This window comes from Micropterus salmoides, unplaced genomic scaffold, assembly GCF_014851395.1.
Source record: "Micropterus salmoides isolate LMB-PRFRI ecotype aquatic unplaced genomic scaffold, ASM1485139v1 Ms_hic_scaffold_17, whole genome shotgun sequence".
Classification (NCBI taxonomy): domain Eukaryota; kingdom Metazoa; phylum Chordata; class Actinopteri; order Centrarchiformes; family Centrarchidae; genus Micropterus; species Micropterus salmoides.
This window is the reverse complement of record NW_024040817.1, coordinates 5,701,850-5,729,400: the sequence shown is the minus strand read 5'-3', so window position 1 is coordinate 5,729,400 and position 27,551 is coordinate 5,701,850. Positions and strand designations below refer to the sequence as shown.

The 27,551-nt window shown below is 42.6% G+C and overlaps 3 protein-coding genes across 8 annotated transcripts; 1 reads left to right on the top strand and 2 right to left on the bottom strand.

The window, feature by feature from the left end:
- Positions 1–1,592: 1,592 nt before the first annotated feature.
- Positions 1,593–27,404, bottom strand: LOC119906904 (gastrula zinc finger protein XlCGF57.1-like). Its single transcript, XM_038724355.1, has 4 exons — positions 27,316–27,404; positions 8,812–8,989; positions 2,770–5,498; positions 1,593–2,419 (listed from the first exon to the last, which is right to left on the bottom strand). Exons 2-3 carry the CDS (start codon positions 8,987–8,989, stop codon positions 3,982–3,984), a joined length of 1,695 nt encoding a protein of 564 aa, XP_038580283.1. The 5' UTR covers positions 27,316–27,404; the 3' UTR covers positions 1,593–2,419; positions 2,770–3,981.
- Positions 10,795–13,746, top strand: LOC119906914 (gastrula zinc finger protein XlCGF8.2DB-like). 6 transcript variants are annotated; one of them, XR_005445054.1, is made up of 3 exons: positions 10,795–11,121; positions 11,724–11,805; positions 12,374–12,509. XR_005445054.1 is itself a non-coding variant. In XM_038724373.1 (2 exons), exons 1-2 carry the CDS (start codon positions 11,091–11,093, stop codon positions 13,495–13,497), a joined length of 1,155 nt encoding a protein of 384 aa, XP_038580301.1. In that variant the 5' UTR covers positions 10,807–11,090; the 3' UTR covers positions 13,498–13,746. The 6 variants fall into 6 exon arrangements, 2 of the variants coding, with proteins under 2 accessions (XP_038580301.1, XP_038580300.1); XR_005445052.1 differs by having other exon boundaries at positions 10,797–11,157; XR_005445053.1 differs by having other exon boundaries at positions 10,799–11,121; positions 11,724–11,770; positions 12,374–12,506.
- LOC119906913 (zinc finger protein 771-like) lies at positions 16,316–27,351 on the bottom strand. Its single transcript, XM_038724371.1, has 2 exons — positions 27,138–27,351; positions 16,316–18,949 (listed from the first exon to the last, which is right to left on the bottom strand). The coding sequence occupies exons 1-2, from the start codon at positions 27,313–27,315 to the stop codon at positions 17,925–17,927; spliced, it is 1,203 nt and encodes a 400-aa protein (XP_038580299.1). The 5' UTR covers positions 27,316–27,351; the 3' UTR covers positions 16,316–17,924.
- Positions 27,405–27,551: the final 147 nt, after the last annotated feature.

Sequence of the window (27,551 nt, the reverse complement as noted above, 5' to 3'; positions counted from 1 at the left end):
CAACTACGCTGTTTGCTCGAGGGAGGAGTTAACTGCTTTTATTAAATAAGCTTTTTACTTTAGTTTATAGGATTACAACTTGATTTATCTTCACTCGAGCTTCTCAGCAGCTTCCGTGCACATCCGGCTCCAGTGTTGTTGTTAGAGTCGTTTGGCACTACTTCAAATTTATATAAAAACCGGGAGAAATTGCTGGGAGAAAAGAAAGCGAGGAGGTTGAACTACCTGGTCAGAAAACACGTGTCTGTAACTTTATTCCAGCTGTCGTTGTACTTTACTGTGACCAAGTTAGCATAGCATAGCCCTGATCGATCCAAACTCCATTCAGAAAACAAACATTTTAGAAGTTGTTGTCCTGCTGTCTCGCTGACAGACATGACAAAGCATGAATTCATATGTTTAACAAATCTGCATCATGTTGTCGTTATTTCGGCATCAGTTTGATCCGTTTATTGCTCTTTAATCACAGCAACATGTTCACTTTGGGTTCATACAGCTGGAGTAAAGGCGAGTTGTGTTTATTAACGTGATCGCGTTAAAATCTCTTTCTCGCGTTGTTTATGAACACTTGCAGCGAATGTACTCACGCGAGGAAAGCGTCGCGAGGTGAAAATTCGTGTTTGGTCTGAATGCGGCCTGAGAGTCAGGCCGCAGCCTTGTTGAGGAGGTCAGCTGCAACCGGAAAGAAAGTGTTCTTGTAAGCAAATTATTTTCCAACCAGTCAGACACACATTCAAGTTCACTTTGCAGAACGAACGTGTTCGGAGAGTTGAGCTGTGCCGGAGTTTCACAGGTGTGTCGCTAATTGCTTTTTAGAAATAAAAGGGTCTGAGAAAGGCAGGCAGAGGACCAAACCACTGTGAGGCAAACAGATTGGACTCGTAGTAGAAAACAAGATCTGTTAACCGTTTGGGTACCAGGTGCATTGACTAGAAACTGATGGACAACAGTGTTTAGATTAAAACTGTATATTTATATACTTAAATATAAATATTACTTGGGGCTGATCAGTTTCTCCTCTGGTAACACTGGTTTGAAGTTAAACCTACATCTGCTTTTCAGGATACTTTAATTAGTTTTTCTGATCTACTATCAACCTTTTCAATGAAGACGTCATTCTGTGGCGTTGTGTTAAATGCACCATCGGACACTTTGAAGGATAGGGGTGTACCAAAAAATTGATACAGCAATATATAGTTATACATTTTTCCATGATGCTGTATTGATATTCCAGCCCGTCATATCGTAAAATAAAGAAAAAAAAAAAAAAGGTAGCTCAATGCTAACGTATAATGGGAATCTCCATTAACGTGCTAACGGACATTAGCATCGCGATGGCGAAAATATTTCTTAACATCAACTACACATTTTGCTTCACATGCTGAACATCCTGAGTGACACCCTGTGTAAGTAGATATGTTTCCTGAGCTCTGTGCGAAATAAAAAAAAATGCTAACTTCACGGATTCGACCCGCCACTGACCAGCTACAGCAACCCCATGGGGACAAAACTCAAACCCAAAAATCCCGGTGGCCTACAAATACAGCGATCACCAGGTGGAGAAGGTTTGCATTTGTATTTTCAGCCAAAAATTCAGTAAATTCAGTTTATTTGCATTTTGATGTGCATTTTATAAAGAAATGTTGATTATGTTCATTTTTCCACAGTTGCTCTAAATTCTGTGATTTTAATTTACAGACAGAAAAACCTGCTGCAGAATTGTGCTGTTTTCTAACAGTTAGGATTTTCAGCAGAGAAATAGAGAAAACCTTTTGACGGGCATTTTCTATTCATAGTTAGATATTGTGATGATCACTTTAGGATAGCAACATATCGATTATCGCAGCTGTATCGTGATAAATTATCGTATCGTGAGGTACCCTGTGATTCCCACCCCTAATGAAGGACGGAGATTTTGCTTTTTACTTTCCTACTGTGTCAATAAAAGTATTATTTTTTTTCAATCTATTCACGTTTGTAACACTTTTCAGCGACTGATACACAATATAATATTGCTTAAACGGCTCCTAAAAGAGCCGCTTGTGGACAACACAGTGTTTTGTCACGAGACATCTCATTCAGAAGAGACACTCGCTGAGTTGTTGGCAGCCAGTCTTCGCTGACCTGGCAGTTGTCCCACCTCGCCAACTGGAAAGTTACGGAGAACACAAGTTGCCTTCACACAGTGCTTGATGGACCTCCATGGCACGCCTGAGGACAGAGGGTGGTTGAAGATCCGGTGCTCTCTTGGCAGGTTGGGCCCAGGAAATGGCCTGATTGGTTTTCCTGAGTGGAAAGGCCTCATCAGCAACAAAGACGTGTGGCTGGGGTCCTCGGTAATCAGCTGCTGGCATAGTGGCAGGTCAGCAGGCAGTTGGAGGGCTTGAGGAAAAAGTCCCACCATCACTTCATCAATCACCTGAAAACATATTGGGCATCCAATGCAGGAAGCTAAACTTTAAGAATTCACTCACAAATGCATTAATCATAAATTGTACAACCTGCACATAAACCACAATAAAGGTCATTTACAGATTAATACACCAAGAGTAAAGAACTTTTAACTTGATATGTACGAACTGATGATGTGTGGATTTCAAAAACGATGAAGTCATCTACTCTAAATTTGTGCAAATGTAGCCTATTTGAACTGTGATCAGCCTCACGAAAATGTGAAATATCCTGTCAGTCAACCAAATATTTGTTAATGTGTTCACAGGAAACAACTTTACACACTTAGTTTACACCAACTATAAAAGTGCTACTCACCGGAGACAGATGCACAGGCGCTCTGCAGCTGAGGCAGAACGCCTGTAGTTGGTGTCCATCCGTGAAATCCTGGCGCGTCCCAGGCAGCAGGCCATCACGCCGGGCGCTGCTCCGCCTCACGCAGATCCCGCAGTGAAACTCAGAGCGGTGAGGCCTCCAGATGATGCTGTGGGACTTCCACAAAAGGTTGACGGAAATAAACAAGGCTAAGTTATGCGGTATCCATGGAGGAAAGCCCCTCCTCCTTTCCAGAAAGAGTATTCCCATTGGCTGCCAAGGGTGAATATTCGCAGGCTGCAAAATACTCCAAAAAACACACAACTGTATTTGCGTAACACAAGCTGAAAGTTCACTTTGTGTTTGGTCTGAACCTTTAGTGTCTTTGTTGACACATTATCACCACCTGATACTGTGGAACCATTGGCTGGACCGCAACCCCAAACGGGTAACAACAAGGCTCCAGAGCATTACAGTGATCCAGGACGCCACCGAAGTCCACATCATGTTGATAATATCTTAAATAAATATATATTTAAAAACGTCACACCTGCACTTGAAAGTGTTGAAAGTATTTACTGTTGAATTTGTTTTGAAATGTCCTGCAGTGTAAAAAGTCTCTCAATCTGAACAGGTTTTAGATGCATCAGGTGTCATCTGGGTTTCTGAGGCGAGTACCAACATTAACCTTCAGGTGAAAATGTGCCCACTAACCATTTCACTAACTGTACTGTGCGCTACATACAGATCGAAGTAAAGTGCACATCTCCACATGTACAGTCGTTTGTAAGTAGTTCAGGTTAAACCAACAGGCTGACTGTCTTACATTGTTATTGTAAATGTATTATTAGTTCACCCCTATTTCAGATAATAAAGAGAAAGCCAGTATCAGTCGGTCATTATAAACGGCTGTGACGGCTTGTGCCTGATTCATTACGCTAAGAAAGAGAGAGCACACAACTGCCACACTAACACTAATGATTTACACCATTTATATCTACATTATTGAAAAGAACATTCAGTGATTGATCGAGTATGATTTAGAGTCATGAGATGGGCCTTCATAGAAAGCTGCGTTCTGTTTTGTTTCTAGAGCGAGGGCAGCAGGTAAAGAACACATTACTGATTTCTCTGCATTTCATCTGGGTTTTTGGTTAAAATTCACAAAATTAGCAACTAAACGATTTCTTTCCAGGATTAAATCTCACGACTTGATTATTTTTCAGAGTTTAAACATGACTGAGGCTCCCGGCTCTTCTTGCGACCATCAAAACTGACTTCAGTCTCGGAACAGTCTGATGTTTTGTCTTCAGTACCTGGTCGTAAAGGTCTACCTGGATCTGGTTCTGATCGTCTCTTAGTGTTACTGCGGGTGTGATTTGACACTGTGTCACTTACACTGCCGCCGAGTGCTTTCTCTCCGGTGTGGATTTTCATGTGTCTCCAAACATTTCCGCTGTACCTGAAGCGTTTCTTACAAACAGAGCAGCTAAAGGGCATTTCTCCCGTGTGACGCCTCATGTGTTCAGTTAAGTGTGAGCGCAGGACAAAACTTTTACCACAAACTGAGCAACTGATTGGTTCCTCTCCTGAGTGAATCCTCATGTGACTCCTCAGATACGACTTGCAGCCGAATCCTCGACCACACTCGGAGCAGCTGAAGGATTTCTTCACGTTTTCAGCTGAGCTGCTGGCTACAGGCTCTGTCTCACTTTGGCTTTGAAGCTGTGAGGACCGACGTCCAGCACACTTGTGGGTTTTGAGGTGTTTTAACAAAATGAACGTTTTGTCACAAACTGAGCAGCTGAAAGGTTTCTCTCCTGCATGACAGCGTTGTGTGTTTACACCCGATTCTCTGTCCTCCTCCCAGTCAACGTCGCTGACTTCAGTCTCGGGTTCAGAAGAGTCTTCAGTCTCAGGTTGTAAAAGTCGATCTGGATCAGAGTTCCTGGCTGGTTCTGGTCCTCCACAGTCCTCTCCATTAGCTTCAGTTTGGTTTGGATGAAGCTGTGAGGACTGAGGACCAACGCACTTGTGGGTTCTGACCTGATAACTCCAAGTGAACCCTTTGTCGCAGAGACTGCACTTGAATCTTTTCTCCTCTGAGTGGACCGCCATGTGTTGACTCAAATAGCGTCCTTGTGCAAATCCTCGACCACAAACTATGCAACTGAATGGTTTCTCTTCTGTGTGGGTTCTCATGTGAAACTTCAAATTCACCTTCAAGTTGAATCTTCTGCCACACTCAGAGCAGCTAAATGGTTTCTCTCCCGTGTGTATTCTAATGTGTCTTTTTAGATTTCCTCTGAAACTAAATAGTTTCCCACACTCAGAGCAGGTGAGTAGTTTCTTGCGAATGTTACAACTCGTCTCACTTTTAGAGACTTCATTGTTTGAGTTTAAACCTGACTTAGGTTCTCTGGTTTCATCCCAGTCACCACCACATCCTCCACAGTCCTCTCCATCAGCTTCCATCGGTTCAGTCTGGCTCTGATGAAGCTGTGAGGACTGAGGTTTCTCTTCTTCATCATCTTCTTCACTCTTCACAGGGACAGGAGTGAATGGGAACTTGGTGATATCAGCCTCCTCCAGTCCTGGAAGCTGGTCTCCCTGCTGTCTGGTCCAGAGTTCCTCCTGTTCCTCTTTAATGTGTGGAAGCTGTGGGTCCTCCTGGTCCAGACTGAGGCTCCACCCCTGAACCTCTTCCTTGCTCCCCAGCAGCTGCTCTATGTCTGCAGGACACATTGAAGAAAACTATTAGACCATGTTGAAGCCAAGCTTGATGACATTTTACATTGAGACACATGATAAACACAAGCAGGAAGGTTGTCTTGTAATAATGACCACCAGACCCTGAGTGTATAGGAACAGCTGACGACGAATGAAGGGAACACAAACTTTGTCCACATCGGTTAACCTGCTTTTTCTCTCCGTTTCAGTGTTTTCCGGTGATTACGCAGTGTCCGTCTCTGCCCACGAGACTATGGCTGTTGATACACTGTCAACAACCTACCGCTGTTTTGTTCATTTGTAGCTCCTGATAATACGTTCTTATTTGCAGCAGCGTTATTATGGAGGATAAGTGGAAAAGAAAAGGAAATTTCCCAAGATTCAAATATGAATAGAGCTGTACAGCCGGCACAAAAACCCAATGACAGCCAAGCAATCCAACGAGATAACCAAAGAAGATGCAGTTGACCAGGAGAAACAACTGTTCCGACTCGGGCTGCCTCCATTTAGAAAATTACAGTATGTTTGTAAAAAATGGACAGAACTCCTGAGCATGCAAAGAAAGACGTTTCATTCAGTGAGAATTCACCCTGTCATCATTGACGAAGACCCCGATTATTGGGGCACGATGCCCCTACGAAAGTTCAATCAAATCATGTCTGGGACGTGCAGATGTCGCCGCCCGAAAGAAAGAGAGGCGCCTCGCTTTAGGCCGCATTGCAACCAGACTCCGTCAACAGACGGGGAGACAACACCTTCGCAAGCACCAACCAGCCGCACGACCTACAGTTGTTGAGACGAGACAGCTGGAAGCATGGGTGGTACTTTTCTTGTCACCTAATCCACATCTCATCTCACGATGTCTAAACCGGTTTTGAAACTATGTTTCAGTGACACCCCGTGATTAAAATGCACAACTTAACTTCTTATCCTACTGAATCCTGTACAACATAAGTAAAGCTGGAGGATCCACGTGTTCAGCTCCACTGTGTGCTAAATGTGTGTCGAACCAGTAATCACGGGATAGTAGGTCCCATTAACCAGTGCATTACAGTGTAGAAGATTGAAAGGAGGGAATCTTGAATAATTATAATTCCTTTGTTTCATTACTGTGTTTACTTTTGTTTCATTCACTTTGATGGTTTGCTGTGTTTTATCAAACTTTATTATGATATCCTAGAGGTGCTGTATTACTCAGAAGTGCATGTAGTGTAGCCATTGGGAGAATAACGGTGTTCTCATTGGGTAAAGGTGTTGACCACTAATGTTATTCTTTCAATGTGAGGTTTGACTACTAAAGGATTACATTCTGTGTTATTCACGAACCTGTGCTTTCTACATGAGCAGAGCAGCTGCTCAGGCCGCGCAGGCAAAACCTAGCCAACCGTAACCTACACAATGGAAGCAAGGCACCTGCTGTAAGTCACGTACGGCAGGCCTGAGATCATCGCGAACTGAAGCCAAGAATGAGATCATGACACATTGTGATTTATGGCGCCTGGTACTGCAAGAAACCAAGCTTTGCACTGCGGAAACTAAACTTTGTATGAGACGCAGCACCCTGCTGGTTGGAATTGTTGAATAATGTTATGCATTTATCAAGTATGTTATTCCTTATTAATTCTTTTAAAAAATACAATTATAAGTGTTTAAGTTTTAATGGTGTCAAAGAATGCCTGTATAACTTTTAAAAAATACGGTGAGACTGAAGTTGAACCATATTGGTGAATTTCTTTATATTAAAAATATAAAGAAGGATAAATTGTAACAATAAATATGCTGAATAACAGCTAAAAAGTGGTAATTTCGATATTAGCGAAAGTGTTAAATTGGTAAAACAGTACATAAAACGGCCACTAGATGGCAGCAGAGGATAAGAAATTCACCAATGGAAGGTCAGCGAACACTGTAGGTGGAGACCAAGTGTAACGCCCACCTGGAAGGTGGAGTTTAAGGTGAATCTAAGGCGATGACCATCAGCTCAGTTCCATCCTGAGACCTGCTGGGATGTTTCTTGGGTTTATTTGTCCTTTATTGGAATAAACTCTTTTGCACCGACTCTTGACCGTCTCCAGTGAAGTCTTTGACTAAAGAAGAAAGCTAATAGAGTAATTTTTACTGAGTTTGATAAGCTGGTTAGGGTAGGGACCAGGTCTTTTACTGGCCCGGCCGGCCCTTATTTCTGACCCAAAACAGCAGCCGGCGTGCGGCGGTGTGTTTACAGCTGATGGGAGTAAATACTGGGTCCTCAGCTGTTTTCAGTTGTCCTCGTTTAGGAGTTTTTCACAAGGAGGTGAAGACAGTCTCCTCCTCTCCAAAACAAACAGCTGATTTCAGCAGGTAGTAAAGCTCGTTAAAATATCACGTTCCTCCGACACTCTGTCACATGGAAATGCTAATGTCCGTCGGCGGTTGAGGTCAATATACTCACACTGTTTTTTATTCTAATGAAGTCTGACGGTCATATCTACATTTTACTCACGGATTGTGACGTTATTAAATGATGTCTGTCCGTTTGTGTGGTGTTCGAATAACAACATACGTCAGCTGGTTCATTTTCCTAATCCTTGCCGGTTCAGACGGCGGTGGAAACGCAGACGTGGGCTGAAGGAACCTTTTAGTTCCAACGATGATCTTGGTCCCTGGTACTTTTGGTGGAAATGCAGTTTTAGCTAATAGAGTACCGTCAGGCCCAAGTTTGTTTGTTTATTTAGTCTTTTTCATATTTAGTATTAACATGAGTGAAGATTTAAAAGAAACAAGTGAATGGATTAAAGTCGTAAATGGGCTCATATCTGTCTCTGTCTCACTCTGCCGTCCGTTCACATGAGCCGACTTTTGAATCCACTCAGAATAAAAACATTTACCAATGAAATAAATAATTCAGAATACAGACAGTAACTGCAGTTGCGTGACACTTTTTGTGCAAATGTCTGCACATTTTGTAGCCAATGTAGATGCTCAAATACTGACCTGGTGCTCATCGTTCTGTGCAGCTGATAATGAGTTAAGCCTGGACTGATAATGCTGTTGTGACGGACTGAAGCGCAGGAGGAGCCCTGATGGTGCAACAGACTTCACTAAAAACTGGATTATTACTGTTCACTAAAAACACTACACGTGTTTCCTGTTGATGCAGTTATTTATACGCAGCTGATGCTCCTTATGACTGACAGCTGGGTTCGGCTCGGACCGGTTCGGCTCGGATCTCCTCGGCCTGTTAGCTCCCGTTAGCAGGAGCTAGCTGCGTGCGGCCGCTTTAGCTCCCGTTAGCTTAGCACCAGCGACGTTCCCAGCAGCAGAAAGGAAACTGACCTGCTCTCCGCAGTTTTCTCTCAGGCCGCTTCAAACCCACATCCAGCAGGTTCCGGTGGCGGCGGCCCAGCTCCTCTTCATACTCGGTGATTGTTCTCTCAAAGTGGCCGAATATCTCCTCCACAGCCGCAGCCAGCCGCTGCTGGACGAACACCTTCAGACTCTGGAGCCCCGACATGTCGGACTCCGTTAGAGGAGAAGAATTAAAGTAAAGCAGCGACACGAAGCCCTCATTGTAAACACGAGCGACCACTTCCGGGGAGCGATTTCAAAATAAACACAACTCGTCACTTTGTTCGGAGTGTCGGGAAGGTTCCTTTGGAAATGCAAAAGCTTTTTCTTCTTTGGGTTTTTACGGCAGCTTGAGTTGCATTACTGCCATCTTCAGGCTTTACTTTCCCTTTGCTTCCATTCATACTAAATCTGCCCATCTAATCCAGTCGCCCTCAGAAAACCAAATATCCATTTCCTGCCCTCCACACTTACTGTTTTATCTACCCGTCCTATTTTTTTAAACTGTGTTATCATTTCTTGTCTTTCCTGAGTAAATTCCCTGCATGTTGTAAGAATATGTTCTGCTGTTTCAGCCTCCTGACATTGTTCACACAGTGTGCTGTTAAGATTGCTTTGCCCAATTCTCAGCCTGCTTATTATCACCTGCTCTTTATTGTGTACTGTATGATGTGTTATATGGACCTCTGTCTGCAATAAAGTTATTAATTAATTTCCTCTTTGCTCCCCTACTTTGCTTTGGATTCTGTGTAAATGTCTCCCTTTTATTGCATCATCCCAGCTCTGTTGCCATTGTTGATTTACACTTCTCCACACTATGCCTTTCCCCTCTGATCTTGATAATTTAATGTTGACTTCAACATCTCCTTTTTTAACTGCTTCTTTTGCCACCTTATCTGCTTTCTCATTTCCCTGAATTCCTGAGTGTGCAGGGACCCACAGAAATATGACTTTTTCCCCTGCCTAGTTATTCTTGAGTTCATAAATAAGACTTTATACAGCAGGTCCAGCTGGCTTCTAGTTGTGCATTTCTTCATGCTTATAAGAGCTTTCACTACATAATAATAAATGTAAAAGGTTACCTGATTGATTATTGTTATTATTATTTTATCAAAGTACGATTTAATTACTTTTCTCAATTTTCCAATGGATGTTTTCACCTGTTAAACATTTTTCTACAGACAGTTTGAGACGAAGTTTAACAAGAGAACCAATCAGAAGCATCAGAACAGCTTCAAACTTTACAGAAGGAAGGAAGATATTATGCACATGAAAAACATGCAAAGGAACAAAATTAATATTATTCAACACATAACCGAGCATGTTACTGTCATTTAATTACTGATTGTCCCCAGTAACTGTTACAGATTCCAGTTACCTTTATTTTGTTATTAAATTATATGTAACTAGGCTATTTACTTATAAAAAGGTTAATCCCCATCACTGCCCATGTATTATTTTTCTTACATAACTTACATTTTCTATTCCATATTTATATTTCTACATTTATGTATGTCAGCTGCATGTTTGTCTGCGTGTAGCATCGCCAAAGACAATAAAACTCCTTCTGATTCTGAACAAGCCAGACTGATGGAGTGACAGTGTACTTCTACTAATATCTAAAGTCTGCTGAGGAAGTATACTATTTCCTGCCATGAATTTCTTCAATAAAATGGGGTCAGGACCTTTAGAAATCCCGCCGGGGGGGTGCATACATTCTGCCAGTGTTGGACTCTTTTGTAAGCTGGAGATGTTGTTTAGTTCCTCAGCGCGTTTTATCAAAATCACAATGTTTATATGAATATTTCATATAACCTATAACTCTGTTAACAGACGTTGTTTTTAATAATCATTGCAGATGTGATGTCATGTTTAATTTGTTGAATGGACCAAAACTTCACCAAGTCTTAATTTATCTTATTTTGTTCATTTTGTTGTTCTTCTGGTTGAATTATTTTGACGGTCGACACCCGGAAGTGATCGTCTTCACTGCGGCTGAGTGTTTTAGCAACATGGCGTCCATCATGTTTAGCTTGTGAACGAGTCCCGTTGTTGTGCTGAGAAAGAGTCTCTGGCACCAACAGCGAGGAGCCGCCAGAGCCTCCGTGTGTCCGGATAAAGCTGCTGCTCTCCGGCTTCACCTCGGACTCATCTCCCGGGAGCCTCCGGAGCTACTGGAGGTAGCTTAGCATGCTAACCGCAAGTTAGCCTCGCAGCGCAGTGAAAGCAGAGTTCGTGGAGAAAATGTATAAAGTTCAGGATCTGAGATGGTGAAGCGGCGACTAACTGCGGCCGCAGGTACAACCGGAGAGCGGCTGTATTCTGAACATTACGGTAACTTCACGGCCTTGAAACGGTGAAATGTTTCTGTTTGTGATTTTATTTCGCTTTTTTACACCGTCAGCAAACAGCTGTTAACAGCATTCCGCCTCTCGCACAGATTAATAAAACTGTTAGCATCGTTTCTGAGCGCGATGTTCTTGTAACATTAGTAACTCCTGCTGAGGCACCGTGTACATCCGGATTTCACAATAAAAGCACCCCGGGTTAAAAATAACGGTTTTTTAAAACAATTATTTTAACAAGAGATGGTAAAGACAACGATTATGTCAGCAAAACTGAGAAATAATGTAAATGTCAGCGGTATAAAGTTTTCAGGGATCAAGAAATGAGTGAAAAACTTCCAGTTTATTCTGCAGCAAAGGAAGGAAATTAAGCACATTTCTACAGTAACACACTGGAGCAGCCTGTTAATACACCCACAGAAGCTTTATTTGTATAATATTATATGTAAGAGCCCATGTTAGCACATGGTATTTGGTGAATTGTTGTTAATAATGACGTGCTATATGTTCATGGGTCATGCAGAAGTTGATTCTGTGTTTGATGTTGTGTTTTAGCTGATCGGGTGGTGAGTAGTTCTGCTAAAAGGAACATGTGGCAGGAGGTAAAGAGATCTGCAAGGAGGATGGATCCTAACAGGTTTTTGACTGTGTTTTGCTTAACAGGTTTGAGTGGTTTTGGTATACTGCACTGGGCTGGTAATGGATCAGGCCTTTTGTACATCTAAATAAAAGGATCTAATCTTATTTTTTGAAAAAAGATTTCATCATAATTGTTTTGAATGTTCTACCTCAGATTTGTGAAGTGATCCACTGTTTTGCATCAAGTGCTTGTCACGTTCTGACCATAACGAAAAGTTTTACCACACAAATAATCATCTGGTTTCTTCAATTTTCACTTTGGAGCAAAAATCAGCCTGAAAAAAATAAAGATTTGACATTTATCCTGATAATTATCGATATTGAATGGTATGAATTTTTTTCGTCATGATAACATTTTTTTATAAAATAGACTATTTGCAGATTAGTGGCTTTGGACTATGTCATAGTTAAACGGCCAGAATATTTTATTTATATATATAATGAAGAAAGCTGCTTACTGTTTTTCAGTATACAGTAGAAAACACGCTATGGATAATAAATGCATTTTTTGTATGAACTGGAAAAGATACATCTAGTCCCACAATGCCTCTGTCTCTGTGTTTCAGTGTGTCCTGCGGACGTCCAGCAGCTGTTCGTAAGTAAAGAAGAGGTTCCCCCTGAGCAGCAGGAAGGAAGCCCCAGTCTGGACCAGGAGGACCCAGAGCCCCCACACATTAGAGAGAAGTGGAGCCCCGGTCTGGACCAGGAGGACCCACCAGAGCTGCCACACATTAAAGAGGAACAGGAGGAACTCTGGACCAGTCAGGAGGGAGAGCAGCTTCCAGGACTGGAGGAGGCTGATATCACCAAGTTCCCGTTCACTCTTGTCTCTGTGAAGAGTGAAGAAGATGATGAAGAGAAACCTCAGTCCTCACAGCTTCATCAGAGCCAGACTGAACAGATGGAAGCTGATGGAGAGGACTGTGGAGGACCAGAACCAGCCAGGGACTCTGATCGAAATAGACTTTTACCATTTGAGACTAAAGACTCTTCTGAGACTGAAGTCAGTGATGGTGACTGGGCCAAGCCCACAGAACCTCAGTCAGGTTTAAACTCTGTAAGTAACACTGACAGGAAGTTATTTATCTGCTCCGAGTGCGGTAAAACATTTGGCCACAAGACAAATCTGAAAAGACACACAAGATGTCACACAGGAGAAAAACCGTTCAGCTGCTCATTTTGCAATAAACGTTTCAACCGGAGGGAACACTTGATTGCTCACATGAGATGTCATTCAGGAGAAAAACCTTTCAGCTGTTCAGTTTGTAACACGAGTTTCAGTCATGGCTGGTCCTTGGATAAGCACATGAGAGTCCACAGCGGGGAGAAACCGTTCAGTTGCTCATTTTGCGGTAAAAGATTCAGGCAGCGCTCAGATTTGGTCGCACACTTCCGAATTCATACAGGAGAAAAACCTTTTTCCTGCTCAGTTTGTGATACGAGTTTCACTCAGCGTCACACTCTGGTTCAGCACATGAGAACGCACACGGGGGTCAAACCTTTTCTCTGTTCGGTTTGTGGTACCAAATTCTCGCGAAAGGGACATCTGACGAGACACATGGCGGCTCACACAGGGGAGAAACCCTTCAGCTGCAGTGTCTGCCACAAAAGCTTCACTTGGCAGTCACAGTGTAAAAGACATGAGTGTGTTTGTGAGAGCAGCGGCAGTAAAGTAACTGGGGACCTTTGAATTTTGTACCTCCCACCTCAGACTGTGTAATGATCAATGTGTAATAATGCAATAAATAGAGAGATTAGTTCTGGTTTTCTGTTGACCAGAAAAACTAAAGATGTCTTAAAGTGGATGGAACGTTATGGCGCTGTGTTCTGTCTCTGCTGATACATGAACATTCTTCTTTCTTTAACTCTTGTTTACTTTTTGTTTCTTTAAAGAGGGTTTCTAACATTTTGGGAAATAAATATTTACCGCTGCATTAATGTGGATGGTGCATTTTACTACTGCAGATGATTCACTCCTTTATATCCTGTTGGGTAATTTAATCTGCAGCAATGCATCATGGTCAATAAGATCAAGAAAATGTAACTTTTTCCAATGACAGATTTGCAATTTGACATCATTTGGGATCATTGTTTTTACCATATCTGTGAACAAATAGTTGGAAAAGCCAGAGCAGATAATAAATAAACAACAACCAGAAACATAAGAACTAAACTTGCTAAAGAATTCTGGTTATTTAGTTTCCATCCTCTCTCCACAGTGATTTTACATTCATGGCACAGCACCCAAGCCTTAGAGCAGCAGGGAAACCCTGTTAATATGACATCATCGTCATCATAGATAAGAGTGTTCATGCTGTCTTTTGTGTCTCAATTTACAGCAATTACAACTACATGTTGTACAGAACTGTAGTTCAGGGTTTCAGGGTGTCGCGCTGCCATCACTAGTAAACAGTGTAGCTGATGGAGGAGGAGGATTTTCTCAGTTTATGAAGGAAGTCTTCATCCTGCAGGTTCTCACTAAACCTTGGAGATACGGGGTTTTCGGTGAACAGGAAGTGAATGAATAACTGGATTTTGTATTGAGGCCAGTGCTGAGAAGCTAATAGGAGAGAAACGTAGTGGAGCCAGCCTGAACTATAAGCTTTATCAAAGAGGAAAGTCTTAAATGTGGAGATGGTGTCTGCCTCCTGAACCCAAACTGGAACCTGGTTCCACAGGAGAGGAGCTTGATAGCTGAACTCCGGGTGGCTTTTACAGTCTGTTTTATAAACTAGAGGGAGAAGTAGATTTATTATGTTATAATAATGACATGTTAAAGTCTCTTCCACTCACCTCCACACATGCAGTCCGTCCTGTTCTGTCTCTTAGTATATAGTGACTGGTGCTGGAGCTTTTTCTTGGACCAGTACCCCCACTGCGGAGAAGCTAGACTGCGAGCCGGCAGGAAGACACATGGACTGGTCCCTGGTCTGTAATGTGAACTTCAACTCAGGGGGTCAGGCGTGTTTCCAGAGGTAACGAGAGCGAGAGAGGGAACCAGGCGGAGCGTCAGCTTCTGGCCGTGGGGAGGTCCGAGAGAAGAAGCTCTGCTGTTCCAGAGGACAGAACACGTGGGGACGTCTAAAGTATTCTGCCAATACTGTGTATTAATACTTCTCACCATCAACACAGAGTACAGCTGTGTGCCGGGCAACGATTCAAATTTTTAATCGTGATTAATCACATTGTCAGGGCGTTACCTTTTATCTAGAGTCCAGAGCCACGATCAGAACGTCAGAACAGGCTCCTGCTGAGCAGCAGGTGAACACATAGAAATCTGTTTTCAGGTGTCAGCAGGAACGTCTGTCTTCAGCTGTTAGAGGAAGGGGAGGAGATCTCCTCACGCACACGCCCGCCCGCCGCCGAAGTTCAATCATCTTGAACTTTTTGTTGGCGACGCGCAGCACGAATCACGGGCAGAGAGACTGATCCTCGCTGTTCGGGAGTTTCCAGAATCTAAACAGGACACCAGCAGGAGGGACTCACACGGTAGAGCGTCCCCGCAAAACTAGATGAAGTCGATCAGGTGAAGTGATGTAGCCTGTAACTTTAACTGACGTTAAATAGGCTACAGCTGTGTAGCGCACAGAAGCTGTTGCCATGGTTACCCTCACCAGAGCGCCGTCTGTTTCTCCCTCCGCTGCTGGTTTGGGTGGCTGATTCTCAGGCTGATCAACCCCCCCTGTGACCCCAGGGTTTGACTGGATGTGTATTCAGAGCCAGTGGACTTCAAAATAATTATAATTAGAAAATAAAACTGCGTTAAGGTGCGATAATTGTCTGTGTTAATTAATTAATGCGATAACGTGTTAACGTGCCCAGTCTTATTATTAATACTTCTCACCATCAACACCAAGTACAGATGTGTATTAATACATATGCATTGTAAATTTCCACCACAGCAGACGTAAAACGTATCCTGTATGGAACCGGTTAATCAGGAAGTTACACCTGAAGTTACCTCTGAAGTTACCTGGCTTCTTAGTGCAGGCCTCTGGTTCCTCTGCTGCCATGAAGAATCAAAATGATTTAAATCAAACAAAGGATGCAGACGTAGCAACATGTACTCTCTAAACAACGGGAACACAAACGCAGACGCTCAGCACACAAATCCAGCTCTGAACTCCACTACGGGTTTCCTCAGTTCAGTTCTTGAATGTAAACAAAATAAATTCAGTTCATGAAAGCAAAAAAGAAAGGAAATCAGTTTTACTCACAGAGTCAGAGTCAGTCCGGTACGAGAGCCCAGTCCAGGTTTTAGCTGCTGGGTTGTAGATGTTCACTTCCACAAACAACTGAGCACCGTGGGTCTCGTTCTCTCTATAAATCTGGATGAAAAACGGTTCACAGGAATTGAAACTACATCCCTACTATCACCAATCGGCTGTCACACAACCAGATAAACCCAGAACCAAACGTCACCAACAAGGATCATTAAATGAACAGTGATGCAGATGATGAAGGGTTGGAAAGGTTTTCCTGTGTGGAAATCAACGTGTCTCAGTGTGTTAATGCTTAAGAACTCATTTTATTCATCAATGAACAAGATGTTACTGAATATAAAAAAAAGTGTTTCATAATCAAAGGATTGTTTGTGCATAATTTTTCTTTATCTTTGTATTAGATATATTAAATCATTAATCCCTCAAAACACGTTCACAACATAAACATTTTGCATTTTATCATCTGCAGCCCACATTGAACAAAAACAGCACTTCTTTCTAACACTGACTACAGAGGGATCAGCTTCAGATGCTGCTTTTGAAACAATTTTAATGTCATGCGTTTCTGCTCATATGTGACAGACGAGTCAAATCCAATGTCTTAATAAATATTTATTTTCCATAAATATCAACTCTCAGCACCAGAATACATTTTCACGTATGCTGGCTGCACGCTGGAGGGTAACTGGGCCGACGTGGGTCGGACTCGTCGTCCTGATAATCTCAGGGCCGTTCCAGATTATCGGCCCGATGATCCTGTAGTGCGAGAGGTTTACAGACAGAATCTGAAGGTCGCAGACTCGATCCGAGGCTCCCCAATTTAAGATATCGACAACCAGAAACTTGCAGCAGCCAATGAGAGCGAGCTGAGCGGGAAGCGTGTCTCTGCTTTATAAAACATATAAACCTGCCGACTCCCTCTTCTCAGCCTCGACTTCATCCAGTTTGATTCTCTTCTTCTCCTCCGCACACACATGGTCGACCAGCTGATGACGACAGTCTGCCTCCATGTTTGTTTCTCTCTGAAGTCACGTTTGATCATGTGAGATTCTATGAGATCCCAAGTCCCTGAAACCGCTTAGTATAAACGCTGAGAGTCTGGTGAGCGTGTTCTCAAGACTAAAATATTAAACATCGGTTCATTCTGTGTTCCGTCTGTGGTGTCCCTCTTTTTTAAAATAAATTTAGATTTTAAACATCCTCTAGTGAGCACCAGGAGGTCACTGAATATCCAACATTTCACTATAAACTCCTGTGCAGAAATCACAAGTTTTACTGACTCCCTGTGTATATTCATGTTCCTACCTCTACAGCAGCAATCGGCAGCGGGCAGCCCGCCAGCATTAATATCCGGCCTGCAGCCAGATTACTTTGATAGCGGCAAAAAAAAAATAACATAAAAAAGGCAACTATAGAAGCTGGTGCTGAAACAGATCTGAGTCATCACAGCAACAGTTACTCACATAATCACTTTCTCTTAAGTGATTGAGCCTACAAAATAAAAGCATGAGAACATTTTTGCAGGAGTACTTTATGTCATGTTTAATTGAGAGCTTTTACTTTGAAAAGTTCTGAAGGAAATTCTAAATAGTAGTCTCTGGCCTGCTTGACAGACCTCTGAAAACATTCCCCTGAATGAGAAAATAAGGTTCCTAAAATGAAGTTCCTCTAATGGAGATGCTGGAGACATGAAAATAAGCGTCCACGTGGATCGATCCTGCACATGCTTAATATTGATCTCTTCACAATCAATTTGTTGAAAAAGGAAGAAAAAAATACAAGCAGCAAGTGAGGACTGAACACACAACCCTTCGAACTGCTCTACACTGAGGTGGGCAGTCAGACATCCAAAGCAGAAACGTCCTCGGTCGCTTCAACGTTTCTTCCAGATGAATCAGGCCGTGTTGCTGCTGCTGCTCTCGCCGACACACTTGTGGCTTTTGACCTGCGACTGCCAGGTGAACCTTTTGTCACAAACACTGCAGCTGAACTGTTTCTGTCCCGTGTGCACTGAGAAGTGGTACGTCAGATTTGCCTTTTGAGAAAAACTTTTATCACACACGGGGCAACTATATGGTTTCTCTCCAGTGTGGACGGTCATGTGTTTCTTCAGACCCCCCTTTTGTGTGAAGCTTTTGTCACAATATAAGCAGCTGAACGGTTTCTCCCCAGTGTGGATTCTCATGTGATTTACCAAAGCGCTACGCACAGCAAAACTCGTGTCGCAGAATGAGCAACTGAAAGGTTTTTCTCCAGAGTGGCATCGCATGTGACGAATTAAATTCGGCCTCTGAGAAAATCTTTTGCCACAAACTGAGCAACTATACGGTTTCTCTCCTGTGTGGAACCTCATGTGTCTCCGCAGACTGTCCTTGCGACCAAATTTTCTACCACATTCAGAGCAGATGAACGACTTTTTGATAGCATTACATTTAACATCAATTACAGGGACTCCGTCATTATTTGTGTTTGAACCTGACTGAAGTTCTCTGGAATCCTTAAAGTCATCGTCGCTGATTTCAGTCTCAGACTCAGCAGAGATTAAAGCCTTGTCTTCAGTCTCAGTTTGTAAACGTCTATCTGGATCAGAGTCCCTGGCTGGTTCTGGTCCTCCACAGTCCTCTCCATCAGCTTCCATCTGTTCAGTCTGGCATTGATGAAGTTGTGAGGACTGAGGTTTCTCATCATCATCTTCTTCAGTCTTCACAGGGACATGAGTGAACGGGAACTTGGTGATATCAGCCTCCTCCAGTCCTGGAAGCTGCTCTCCCTCCTGACTGGACCAGAGCTCCTCCTGTTCCTCTTTAATGTGTGGGGGCTCTAGTGGGTCCTCCTGGTCCAGACTGGGGATCCACTGCTGATGTTCAGGGGGAACCTCTTCTTTACTCCCAGATAGCTGCTGGACGTCTGCAGGACTCACTGAAAGACAGACACATTGAGGAAAACTGTGAGTTCACTTTGAAGCTTGATACAAAATATTTTAATGTAAATGAGATTACTGATGAACATTCATCCCCATAAAATACAGTCCCCACCTCCACTGATTTAAACCAGGTGTTTTAACAGCAGCTATTCTGCTCATGTTGAATAGACATTTGCGTCAGCTATCTCTGTTACTGACAAGATAATGGGAGGATGGCGGATTTAAGTCGGGCTGTGGAGTAAGTGGAGACTTTGAAATACGATTAAGTGTTTTATTAACACAAATACATCATCTGCATAAAGGCAGACCTTATTATAGTGTCTGCTGGTTTCTTAAACTTATTTTATTGTCTTTAAGGGTAATTTGTAATTTTACAGGTTACAGAAATAAGAGGGACTTAAATACAAATTACAATACAAATGTAATACAGTGCTCCTTTCTGTGTGCAGGTTGTTAATAAAAAAGAAAATAATTGTCCCATTTCGTTGCCAAGGACCTTTTCTATTTGCCGTGGTTTTGAAAGAGGGATCGACCATCGTTTTTTTATACTAGTATTGTATCAAGCTTTAAAGCAACATAATGTAATATTTTTATCTTAAATTTCCAACTTCAAAATCATTTTGATGGTACGTTGACTTGCCCGTTATTGCACTACGTAGCACTGAAATCTCAGGCAGGACATTTACCATGACAACAGCGTAACGCTTTATGGCACCAACATGACTCTTCAGCACAAGAGAGAAGAAGAAGCAACAAGTATACAATGTACAACATAAGTTCTTAGGAAGAAGTTAGCTCTGTATTCTCAGTATGGATATCATGACAGAGGCTGAAGAGACCGAATATGATGTCGGAGGAAGCGAGGAAGAGAAAAAAGGAAGTCACAAGCAAGAGATCGGACAAGAGTAAAAAGCAGACTGACTTTTACTCGTTCAGTTAAAAGGACAGACGGCGAGCTGGCCTCCTTTCTGTTGGACTAGCCAGTAATAACTTATTAATTAAATTTTATCTGGTGGAGATTTTTGCAGCTGCATTTTTTACAAAATGAAATAAAGCAGTCTCTTCCTTCTGATGGCTTCTGGTCCAGTCAGATAGTTCTGGTTCTGGTTCCTGCCAGAGAACAATAGAGGGTAATGGAATTTAATTTGTGAAACTCAAGAGTTGAAACACAACATTTAAATTTCACAGCAACATGTGACTATTTCTGAGAATCTATTATTTCTGAGACTATTTCTTCAAGTCGAAAGAAGTTCCTGTAAGAAAAGAAGATCTGGACACAAAAAACCTAAAACCATCTGCACAGCAAAATAAAATAAGTAGGTTTGTGTGTGTCGGACAAACTGTCCACCTCTAACCCTGTAGCTACCAACAAGCAGACAGACTTTCCTTCCACATCTCTGCATATAAACACATTTTAAAGCAGCTGCCATCGCTCTTCTGCGTGTTTTACTGTGGTGACTGAAAGATGAATAAAATGCAGGGTTTTTCCTGCAGAATCACGAGGGGTGCCTCCCTCAGATATGGTCCCGCCTCCCTCAGATATGGTCCCGCCTCCAGTGCCGACAAACTCTGATGGTGTCGTCATGGTAACCTGTTTATGGGTTTCTGTCATGTGTACTGTTGCAGCATCAGGCTGGCGTGGTGTCGTTCTCAGCACAGCACACCCGGAAATACGCTGTCAACATGTCCAGCGAGGGAGAAACGAGCCGTCTGATAGGCTGGACTGCAGCGCTGGGGGAGGAGACAGTGTTTCCCTGGTAACGCCACACAGCAAAATAATCACTGAAGAAACTAAACTGCTTTTCCTACCGTTCTGTTTTTATTTATAGTTTTAAATTGGCGCCAACATCAGCAGATGTTTGTGAACGCTGCCTTGTGGGCTCTACATGTGTGACTGAACGCCTCCGGTACAGAGAGTTTGTTTACACGCCGGCATTTCTCACGTTATCAAATACACATGATACAACAGACCTCTGAGAACATGACGCCGCCGATACTGAAAAAGCTAATAAAATTATAAAAGTGACAGGCTGAGATTTGAGCGCTGCGTCAGAGCGCCAACATTTAGCATCTGTTAGCAACATCATGTTGGCTGGTCGAAGCTCCAATTAAAGATACAGTATCATGTATTATATTTTGGACTGTTCATGTGTTTGCGGTTTCTCATATCAGATATTAATTCTGACTAGTCATAATAATCAAGATATCTTGACTTGAGGGGAATTAAAGATATCTACACCATCCTGAGAAATTTTAACTGGTCAGAATAACATATAACATACTATAACAACAGATACCTGATTCTATTATTCCCAAATTGGAGAAACCTTAAATGGTCATTCCAAGTCAAAATATAATTACAGATATCCTGAGTTTTGACTCGGCGAGATGACGGAGCATCTGTAGCTACGTCAGGAGGAGGATACATGTTACATGGCTTGCCATAGTTGTGGTGCAAATGTACAACACTCAACAGAGAGGAGGAGGCAAGACGGATCACATCATCATTCTGACTCATCGATGCAGAGTAACAGAAAACAGCATTGATGTCACGGAAAACGACCCTCGACTCGTCACCTCCTAAATGACATATCTGCAATTTAGTTTTGATTTCTCCAAATAATAATTGCAGATATCTCAAAAATCATTCTGACTAGTCCAAACTGTTGTGCATGATGTTGCTCAAGCGAGGCTTCTCATTGGATATTGGCCAAGCAAAGCGTTCGAGCCTCAGCTGGAGTAATGGCAGCTGCTGTTGTGGACAAGACACTGAAACAGAAAGGGATTAAGGGATTTGCGGCGAATGAGAGCTTTGGGTTTTCTGTAGAAATGTACAACTCTCAACACAGATGAGAAGGCGGCTCACTCGTTCACTGCTTCCATCATCAGCTCCGGAAAATAAGCTGTGGCTCCGCCTCCTGAGGCTAGCTACTGAAAACTCCAATTTAAGAAATCTGTAATTACATTTTGACAAGGCTGAATGAAAGCTGCAGATATCAGTATTGAGGAATCCCGCACACATGAATGAATCTTACTAGCCCTGCATTAGTCTGACCGTCCACTGCGGGGCCGCTGGGGGGCCACTGTGGGGCCGCTGGGGGGCCTGGATGAGAGACATCTAAACTCTACAACAGTGGGGTGGGCGAGGCTGCAAAGCTCTGGCTCAACTCAATCTGCCATCACTTTCCCTCGTATCGGAAGGTCAAACAAGGTGGTTCAGGTTCGGGTGACGATCAGCAGGAGGCTTTAACTCTCCTCTCTGCGGACAAGAAAACGCGGCATCTAAGTCCAACCTGGCAAGATATGGACGTCCTGGAGTCTGTCAGCAGCTCACTGAGCCCACTGCTGGATTTCTCAGACTATGTTTGAGTCTCCTGTTTGAAGCCAGTCCTTCACACAGACCCGACCAAGTTTGTTTGAAACAAAATGGTTTGATATTTGTTATTTATTACCAGTTTAATTTAACTAATTACACAGCAAACAATGCTTTAAGTGGTATTTTGTAAACCCCTCTCTCTTATATTTATACTTTTGTTTAAAATATGTTTACTGCATTAAAGCTAATGAACGGATGTTTTGCACTCCTCAGGGTAAAAAGTCATTTTTCAGCTTTTTTTTTTTTCCCTCCAAAACCACGGCAATAATATTAGAATGCTTAATTCTTTCTAAATCGAGCTGTTCAGGTCATCGGGTGAAAACTTCTGTATTGTTTTATCTCGCAGAAAAGAAAAACACGGCCCTACCCTGCATGTAAGGAAAGAGGATGTCTGCTTGATTTTGAAAGCGGGAGGGGTTTCACAGGAGGAGGAGAAGGAGACGTCTGCAGAGGAGGAAAGACTTGTGAAAGAGACCCAGTTCCATCATCATTGGCTGTATAAAAGGCTCTGACATTTCCGGGTGCCTGCCGCTTTAAGACTCTTCTTCTGTGGTTACGGTGACGATTCGCATGTTTATTTCCTCCTGAATGATGCAGCTTCCAGAGTGTTGAGTTAATGACGAAAAGTAAGTGACTGTAACTTTGTTGTGTTTCTGTTCTGTAGAGTTAATGTGCAGTCACATGTGCCCAGCGTGATTTCTAATGTTAGCACAATGTTCAAGCTGTAAAACACTGCAGGAAATAATAAGTTAACTGGTGTGAGCCTTCTGATGTCTAAGTTACGCAGTAACACCTGTAACACTGAGTTAAGAAGAGTTAGTATCGTGTTCATGAGACCACGCGCAGACGCTATTGTGCAGTAGCCTCGGCTAGCCAGAGGGTGTCGCCGTTGCTCCTTATGTGAACCTTTTTAATGCAATCTCTGATGTGAACTTGTCAGTGAGATACGTGAAGCTCCTTGTGTCTTTCCAAGGAGTAATGTAGATTTATGTTTAAAGGGACGCAGCAATGAGACGTTTATGTTGGATGATTTCATTACATTATGTATGTGGATTTATTTTTGGTTTCATACAGACTATAGTGACTAAGATGGATATTGGAATGTTCTGATGAAGGAAGAAATTACATCTCCTCGTCTTCATTCCTGTGTCCTGACCGATACACCATCCTGTTTACTGGCTGAAAGCCTTGATGAACTTGTCCTACTTAGTTGCCTCAATAACATTAGCCATGTTTCCATCTAATTGTCATGCAAATTTTAAGCCGACTTTTGAAATGTTACAAAAAACACAAAGGGAAATCTGCGCGTTTCCATCAGCTGGTTTGAAGCGAATAAACCAGGCCACGGCGAGCGTGGTTACGTCAGTAGTTGAGGTTACACGTCTGTAATAAACAAGACGTCTGGGTTCCAAACCAGATAATTCTAAACAAAACAGCTGATGTAGCCACCTGCAGAGATTCGCATCCAGCTGATCAGTCGTGAGTTACAAGTTCGCCACGTCAGAACTTATTCGGCGTTTCATCCCGTTTAGTGCATAAACTCGACAAAAAACACCTCAAGCGAGCGTAAAAACTTTTTTGCGAAATTAAGGATTTAAAATTTTTTTTTTACCGTTTCCATCAACCTTTTCTTACGAGACACTTCAAAATGTGCATTTAAAAAACGCTGATGGAAACACGGCTGCCGATTCTCAGGATAAATGGCTGCACGTCTTTTCTTCCTGGTAGAATTCGTCGTTCAGTCAGTGACAAGTTATTCAGTGCTGATGCCATCACATTTATTCATTTATTCATTTAACCGACGCAACTTACAGCTGCTTTATGTCAGAGGTCGCACAGGCCATGACATGACAGCGAATATACGGAAAAATCACAATTTTCTTTCAAATACAAAAAAGGTGTTTTAGTCAACAGTCTCTATTGAAGTAATGAACTGATTAAAAACAGGATTTCACATTCAGTTAAAACAACTTGCTACAGCGGATCCACTGTAGCAAGTTGTAATCGAACAATGTTTTTAATGTTCCTCTCCCTGTGCTTCCACTGTTGTCTCACTTTTTGCTGTTCTGGACCGCTGGCCAATTTAATTATCAATCCAAACATTAGTCACTTTAGAATAACTTTCCTTGCTGTTGCACCACCTGACTTTACAACTTATTTCCAATGAAACGGGCTTATAGTCTGAAACTTGTATTAACTTTTGCTTTTGATAGCAAGTTCATAATTATATTGTTTTGATTAAATAAAATGGTTTTATGATAAATTAATAATTTTCATGTATTACACATTGGTTGTACCACCGAACATGGAAAGAGAACCAGTCTGACTGTAAGTTAAACACAGGTATTTTTATCATGTAAATGTAAAAGCTCCGTATTTGTATAGCTCCTTTCTAGTCTTTTCAACCACTCAAAGCACTTTTACATCTGCATTCACCATTAATACACTGAGCGAAAGTGCTCAAACAGAAACTAACATTCACACACATTCATACACTGGCGGAAGCCTGGAGGAGCAGGGATTGAACTGCCGACCTTCCAATTAACAGCCAACCCGCTCTACCTCCTGAGCCACAGCCGCCCCTGATGTCATTATTTGAAAGGGATTTTTAAACCTTTTAACAAACATAAAGTTTGCTTGGGGACCTCTGGATGATGCAATAACCTGTTACTGGTAATAAATTTTCACTTTGGAATAAATGCTTATTGTTGGGCCAACCTGACAATTGAAAACATGCAAATTGCTGGACAGAAGTTTTTCAATTATCTCAGCAACTTTAAAACAATTGCTACTTGTAAAATTTGGTTTATTTGAAAGGTTTAAAACATAACATCATGCCACAGTATTTTAATTTGAATTTAATATGCTTAAAACACAATTTAAAATATTTTCTTAATCTGTTTATTTGCACGGACGGTTGCACCACCTGACATTTTGGGAGTTTTAGATGCCAGAACATAAAATAATACACTCAGCTAAAGGATTATTAGGAACACCATACTAATACTGTGTTTGACCCCCTTTCGCCTTCAGAACTGCCTTAATTCTACGTGGCATTGATTCAACAAGGTGCTGAAAGCATTCTTTAGAAATGTTGGCCCATATTGATGGATAGCATCTTGCAGTTGATGGAGATTTGTGGGATGCACATCCAGGGCACGAAGCTCCCGTTCCACCACATCCCAAAGATGCTCTATTGGGTTGAGATCTGGTGACTGTGGGGGCCATTTTAGTACAGTGAACTCATTGTCATGTTTGAAATGATTGGAGCTTTGTGACATGGTGCATTATCCTGCTGGAAGTAGCCATCAGAGGATGGGTACATGGTGGCCATAAAGGGATGGACACGGTCAGAAACAATGCTCAGGTAGGCCGCGGCATTTAAACGGGGGGCCTAAAGTGTGCCAAGAAAAACATCCCCCACACCATTACACCACCACCAGCCTGCACAGTGGTAACAAGGCATGATGGATCCATGTTCTCATTCTGTTTACGCCAAATTCTGACTCTACCATCTGAATGTCTCAACAGAAATCGAGACTCATCAGACCAGGCAACATTTTTCCAGTCTTCAACTGTCCAATTTTGGTGAGCTCTTGCAAATTGTAGCCTCTTTTTCCTATTTGTAGTGGAGATGAGTGGTACCCGGTGGGGTCTTCTGCTGTTGTAGCCCATCCGCCTCAAGGTTGTGCGTGTTGTGGCTTCACAAATGCTTTGCTGCATACCTCGGTTGTAACGAGTGGTTATTTCAGTCAAAGTTGCTCTTCTATCAGCTTGAATCGGTCGGCCCATTCTCCTCTGACCTCTAGCATCAACAAGGCATTTTCGCCCACAGGACTGCCGCATACTGGATGTTTTTCCCTTTTCACACCATTCTTTGTAAACACTAGAAATGGTTGTGCGTGAAAATCCCAGTAACTGAGCAGATTGTGAAATACTCAGACCGGCCCGTCTCGCACCAACAACCATGCCACGCTCAAAACTGCATAAATCACCTTTCTTTCCCATTCTGACATTCAGTTTGGAGTTCAGGAGATTGTCTTGACCAGGACCACACCCCTAAATGCATTGAAGCAACTGCCATGTGATTGGTTGATTAGATAATTGCATTAATGAGAAATTGAACAGGTTCCTAATAATCCTTTAGGTGAGTGTGTATATCATTATAATGTTGTGAAAATATATTCACACAAAATGGGTTTTGTAGAAGTGATAAATGTCGTGAATTCATTAAAATTACTTTAACAGAAAATAATTCACTGGGACACAAAAATCATGTCCACCTTCAAACCATCGATCGCCTTTATATTCCGCTCTTTGCAGCGTCACCAACTTTCTTGCCAGTCAACATTTGTATCATGCGTGTTTGTCATGTACGCCTGCAACACATCTGAGACCATCACCAGTTAATCTAGACACCTGTTTAGGTCCTCTCACTAGCTCCAGCAGCACTGGATCAGTGCAGGTCAAAGTTCAGTGAGCTGATCCAGACCGGGACCAGCAGAACCGGAAACAGCTGTGGTTTATAAGGGGGGGGGGCTCTGCAGGATGAAGAACAGAACAGGCTTCTGAAATAAATCACTATTTTCTTATTATTCAGCAAACATTAATACAGGTTATCTACACATTAATGATACTAATAACAGCTGATGCTCCTTATGACTGACAGCTGGGTTCGGCTCGGACCGGTTCGGCTCGGATCTCCTCGGCCTGTTAGCTCCCGTTAGCAGGAGCTAGCTGCGTGCGGCCGCTTTAGCTCCCGTTAGCTTAGCACCAGCGACGTTCCCAGCAGCAGAAAGGAAACTGACCTGCTCTCCGCAGTTTTCTCTCAGGCCGCTTCAAACCCACATCCAGCAGGTTCCGGTGGCGGCGGCCCAGCTCCTCTTCATACTCGGTGATTGTTCTCTCAAAGTGGCCGAATATCTCCTCCACAGCCGCAGCCAGCCGCTGCTGGACGAACACCTTCAGACTCTGGAGCCCCGACATGTCGGAGACACCCGGAGAAAAGCTTCTTTAATGTTCAGAGAACTGCGAGCACGAAGACGCGACACGTTCCTGAACAACAACACAGAGCGCGGCGATAACTTCCGGGTCACATGTCAAAATAAAACATTTGTACAGCACGTTCCAGCAACAAGGCAACTCAAAGTGCTTTACATAAAACAAAAGTAACAGATGGAAATATTAAACAAAATAATTAGTTAAATAGAAAATAAAAACAG

Bases quoted from the DNA above. Each gene is read 5' to 3' on its own strand.
- LOC119906904 (XM_038724355.1), bottom strand. From the start codon at position 8,989: ATGTCGGGGCTCCAGAGTCTGAAGGTGTTCGTCCAGCAGCGGCTGGCT. The intron at 5,499-8,811 runs GTCAGTTTCCTT...TGTGTCCTGCAG, and splicing joins GAGAAAACTGCGGAGAGCAG to ACATAGAGCAGCTGCTGGGG.
- LOC119906913 (XM_038724371.1), bottom strand. From the start codon at position 27,315: ATGTCGGGGCTCCAGAGTCTGAAGGTGTTCGTCCAGCAGCGGCTGGCT. The intron at 18,950-27,137 runs GTCAGTTTCCTT...TCTGTCTTTCAG, and splicing joins GAGAAAACTGCGGAGAGCAG to TGAGTCCTGCAGACGTCCAG.
- LOC119906914 (XM_038724372.1), top strand. From the start codon at position 11,091: ATGGTGAAGCGGCGACTAACTGCGGCCGCAGGTACAACCGGAGAGCGG. The intron at 11,158-12,373 runs GTAACTTCACGG...TCTGTGTTTCAG, and splicing joins GCTGTATTCTGAACATTACG to TGTGTCCTGCGGACGTCCAG.